Source organism: Cebus imitator, unplaced genomic scaffold (genome assembly GCF_001604975.1).
Source record: "Cebus imitator isolate Cc_AM_T3 unplaced genomic scaffold, Cebus_imitator-1.0 Scaffold41, whole genome shotgun sequence".
NCBI lineage: Eukaryota > Metazoa > Chordata > Mammalia > Primates > Cebidae > Cebus > Cebus imitator.
Genome location: NW_016107356.1, coordinates 3,499,031 through 3,504,094, shown reverse-complemented (window position 1 = coordinate 3,504,094; position 5,064 = coordinate 3,499,031). Strand labels below are relative to the sequence as shown.

Below are 5,064 nucleotides of genomic sequence, written 5' to 3'. Positions count from 1 at the left end.
AATGCTAAGATTAAACGAAGAATGATGTAATAGATCTGTATGGACTGATACAGAATGATATCCCCAACACACTGGGTTAAGTAAGCAGGCTGTAAAGTACATCTAGTAAGATTTTATTTTGTAATTTAAAAAACAAAACCCAAGAAACTGTGGGTCTGTGTATATGGTTACGTAAGCCCTGAAAAAAGCTGTGAAAGGTTATACAGAAGCTGCTAAGCAAGGCTCATCTCTAGTGAATGGAATTGGGGGTAAGAAGGGAGAAGGACAAGACTTCACTTCAAACTCTTCTGTAATCTTTGATGAAAAAAAATAAAGCGTATAAAGTTTACAACAAAAATAATAAATCCCAGTTCCTATACTTGACCTTAATTACTAGAAAGGTGTTACTGACTAAATACATCAGGATGCTTTCATGTTTTAACATTCCACTTATAAAGGTATACTTTCAGGAAGAATAACTTGTCTACTAGTTATTAGACAAGTTATTCTTCCTGAGAGTACACCTCTTCCCACTTGCAGAACCCACAGTTCCGCTACCCCCCACCCTTTATGTGGATTCTGAACAAATGAATAGTTTTGTCATTACAAAATATTTGAACTTTTTTTTTCTTTTTTTGAGACAGAGTCTTGCTCTGTTGCCAATGCGGGAGTGCAGTGGCGTGATCTTGGCTCACTGCAACCACTGTCTCTGGGGTTCAAGCGATTCTCCTGCCTCAGCCTCCTGGGTAACTGGGACTACAGGCATGCACCACCATGCCCAGCTAATTTTTGTATTTTTCGTAGAGACAGGGTTTCACCATGTTGGCTAGGCTAGTCTTGAACTCCTGACCTCATTATCCACCCCCTTGGCCTCCCAAAGTGCTGGGATTACGGGTGTGAGCCACCGCGCCTGGCCTTTTTTTTTTCTTTTTAAAAATGGAGCCTTGCTCTTTGTCTCACTTTCTCCCCACAGGAGTGCAGTGGCATGATCCTGGCTCACCGCAACCAACACCTACCAGGTTCAAGGGATTCTCATGCCTCAGCCTCCCGAGTAGTTAGGACTACAGGTACATGCCACCATACCAGGTTAATTTTTTTTTTTTTTTTTTTTTTTTTAATAGACATGGGGTTTTGTCATGTTGCCCAGGCTGTTCCTGAACTTCTGGCTTTAAGTGATCTGTCCACCTCAGCCTCCCAAAGTGCTGGTATTACAGGCATGAGCCACCACGCCCAGCCTTAAGTAGAATTAATTTTCATTACTATTTGAGACAAAAGTCCCAAATAACATTTATTTTGCTTCTGTAAATGTTCTAATGTTTTTGTTTTAATCTATACTATCCTATCATATAAACTTCAGCAAATATGGGAAAAATGCCAAAATTATTGTAGATAATCTGTATATATATTTATTGAATCTAAAGCAAAACATCTTCCTTACCTGTGGTCTTTATACAATATACTGGACCATAGATACCAACTTTCCATGCCATAGGTAGTGCTGCTTTAACTTTTAAACAATAGGTAGTCTCTGGTAAAAGTTTATAAATTTTATGTATGGAATAAATATTTTCAATCTCTTCCTATAATAAAAATAGAAGTTGGTTCTTTAAAAAAGTATAAGGTCAAATTTTAAGATTAATTCACCTCATTTTTCTCTCACATCGATTAAACAAAGGTAAAAATAATGCTTACTTCTCCACTTGAAGAGTTTTTCCAGATAACTAAGCTGTATCTAAAGCCTGAACCATCCAAAGCCCACATGACACTATTTTTTGTTCCAGGAGGAGAGATGTTTATCATTATTGCCTTATCTTCAGCTTCCAAATGTACTTCTGGAGGACCAATTTGAGCTGCAAAAAAAAATCGAAAGAATTACTATGGATCTTTGTCAGTAACTAGCCCTACATCACCCATGGGTACCCAGAGTTCAGTGGTGACAAAGGAATGAGAAAAAGACAGATTAAGAGAGAAAGTGGGACCAGGGGGCCATCACTTATTACTGGAGTAGACAGTGAAGGCCCTGAGCTCTGATCATCCACACTATTTATTGATTACAACCACTTTGATCTATAGGATGGAGTGGAGTGATGGTGGAGTGAATCAGTGAACCGGAACTGGTGTGTCATCCTAAGGATAACATGGCGGGTTGGAAGTTTCACAAAACAAGAACATGTGGTTATCTTTAGCCTGTTATCTATGTGCAGCTGATGGAACACGGAGCTTACAAGGAGCCTACAAGTCTGGTTACCTCATAGTGCTACGAAGGGGTTTTACATCCTTGAGCACAATGTTTAATGGTAACAGAGCTGAGGTCACCCTGTACCGGAACATGAGGCATGGAGAGGCCTTCCTCCTCAGAGGCCTCCTGCGGCCTTCTGCAGTTTGTTCTTCCTTGTTTACTATTACTCATAAACAATTTATGTAGGCACTCTGTAAGTCTTTCTCCTTTGCTGCTTTTCCCCAACAGATCTTTATTATACAATGCCAAAACCTTCATTCGACAAATAATTCTGAGCACTTAATATGTGCTTGACACTTCTAGGAATCAAGAGCATACAGATGGTATAGAAAGCTGTAAGATCACCAGTGGAGTGACACAGAAGGCGAAGAGATTCAACGACTGAGCCCAGCAGTCCAACACTGAAAAGTCGGAAAGATGAAGCAATCAATGAACAGGAGGAGAACCAGGAAGAACAACGCTCCAGAGATCCAGTAAAGGAAAAACTAGTGATGACCACATCTATACTACAGAGGGATGATGCCAGAAAAGCACTGGGAATTTGCTTGGCATTGTGGAGGCTGCTGTGACCTGGAGAAGAGTAGTTTTAATAGTGATGAGGAATACAATTTGACTGGAGAGGGTGGAGAGGGAATGGGAAGAAAAGTACTATAGAAAGGGAGTACACATCATTCCTGATAAAGGGCATTTGTTCTCGAACTTTTTGGTCTCAGAAACCTCCCTTTTTTTTTTTTTTTTTTGAGATATGATCCAGCTGTGTTGCTCAGGCTGTAGTGCAGTGGCACAGACATGGCTCACTGCAACCTTGATCTCCCTGGCTCAAGTCATCCTCCCTCTTCAGCTTCCTGAATAGCTGGGACTGTAGGCGTGCACCACCATGCCTGGCTAATTTTTACATATTTTTTGTAGAGATGGGGGAGGTCTCACTATGTTGCCTAGGGTGGTCTTGAACAATTGGCCTCAAGTGATCCTCCCACCTCGGCCTCCCAAAGTGTTGATATTATAGCTGTGAGCCACCACACTCAGCTCCTTTACATTCTTAAAGAAATGATTGAGACTCCCAAACAGCCTTTATTTATGTGGGCTATATCTTTTTATATTAGCATATTAAAACTGATAAAGTTTTCATTCCATTTTAATTAATTAATCCATTAAGAAATAACAATGACAAATCCTATTTATTATATGGTAACAAACACTGGCTACGAGGAACATAAAAACTTAAGTGTAGTGCTGTTTTACATTTTTTTCCAAATCTTTAGAATGTTTGGATTAACAAAGAATGCAGACAAATTTTACATCGAATTCTATGTTAGTGACCATATCACCACATCACACATCAAGCAGGCTTCTCTGGAAAACTCCACTGTGAACACAGGGAAGAACAAAAATAAAAAAGGCAAGCAAATCTTTGATTTGTTATAAATATAGCTTTGTCTTTGTGGTTCCCCTGAAAGCCTTGGGGAACACTCTTTGAGAACCACTACTATAGGGAAAGTAGAAAAAAAACAGAGCCATAGCAGGAAGAAGATGAGGATTTAAGGAAATTTTTGTTCTTTTTAAAAGATGTTCGATTTTACATCATGCAAATGAATGGCTTGGAAAGTGAACTGCTCTAGTAATAATTGCTTAAGAACATAATTCAGCTAGCAACTTTTTCTTACCTTTGTTATATGGTGTAAATGGGTCAACCTCATACCACGAAGAAGTGTTTTCTTTTTCTGCTCTTATACGCAATTTAATTTCTTCATAAACATTCAACTTGACTGAAGAAAAGTTGCATTTGGTACTAGTAATATTCTGACACCCAGGCAATTGTATCCAATTATCCGTCCCAGATCTTTAAAGTAAAAAACAAATGAATAAGTGAGCCAATATATAAATATGCATCAAATACTTTCTATTTACTGATATTATAAAGCTATTATGATTTAAGAGTTATTTCTTCTGCTTGAGCTAATGTCCTATTAACATTTTAGTGTATACCTTTCCACTCTTTTTCAATGCATATAAGCCAAGTTATTATTTATAAAACTGAATTTTAAAATACAGTTCTTTATATAATCTTGTGGATGGCTGCTTTAGGATTTCAAGGAAGCAGAGAAATAAATGACCCATAAGGTAAAAGGGGATTTAGTATGCTGGCTCTGTTAAAAATAGTTGTGTGACTTTTGGTAAACTATTTTGTGTTTCTGGATCTCACCTTCCTTATTTAAAGTTTGGAGCCTGGGCACATAACATAGCAAGTCCTGTCTGTATGAGGGGGGAAAAAAAAAAAAGCAAAGCAGGGCGTGCTACATGTGTCCGTAGTCCTAGCTACTGGTTAGGCTGAGGTGAGAGGGTCATTTGAGTACAAGGGTTCAAGGCTGCGGGCTGCAGTATGCTATGATTATATCACTGCACTCCAGCCTCAGCAAACAAGCAAGACCCTATCTCTAATAAAATATAACAAAATTAAATTAAAATTGGGGAATTGGATTTGATGATTCCTTTCTGACCTCCTCCTATGAACAGACTTACCTCCCTAAGAAAGACCTTGGGAGTCAGGCATGGTGGGTCACGCCCATAATCCCAGCACTTTGGGAGGCTGAGACAGGTGGATCACATGAGGTCAGGCGTTTGAGACCAGGCTGGCCAACATGGTGAAATCCCGTCTCTACTAAAATACAAAAATTAGCTGGGCACAGTGGCGGGCACCTATAATCTCAGCTATTTGGGAGGCTGAGGCGGGAAAATTGCTTGAACCTTGGAGGAGGAGGTTGCAGTGAGCCGAGATCACGCTATTGTACTCCAACCTGGGCAACAAGAGTGAGACTGTCTTAAAAAAAAAAAAAAAAAAAAAAAAA

The 5,064-nt window shown here is 39.2% G+C and overlaps 1 protein-coding gene across 1 annotated transcript in view; it reads right to left on the bottom strand.

Annotated features, from left to right (window-relative positions):
- IFNAR1 (interferon alpha and beta receptor subunit 1) overlaps window positions 1-5,064 on the bottom strand; it is a 28,643-nt gene that overhangs the window by 14,251 nt on the left and 9,328 nt on the right. The window contains exons 3-5 of the mRNA XM_037737686.1: window positions 3,883-4,058; window positions 1,672-1,829; window positions 1,407-1,559 (exon numbers count right to left, since the gene is read on the bottom strand). Coding sequence (XP_037593614.1) covers window positions 1,407-1,559; window positions 1,672-1,829; window positions 3,883-4,058 — 487 coding nt within the window. The remainder of the gene's footprint in view (window positions 1-1,406; window positions 1,560-1,671; window positions 1,830-3,882; window positions 4,059-5,064) is intronic.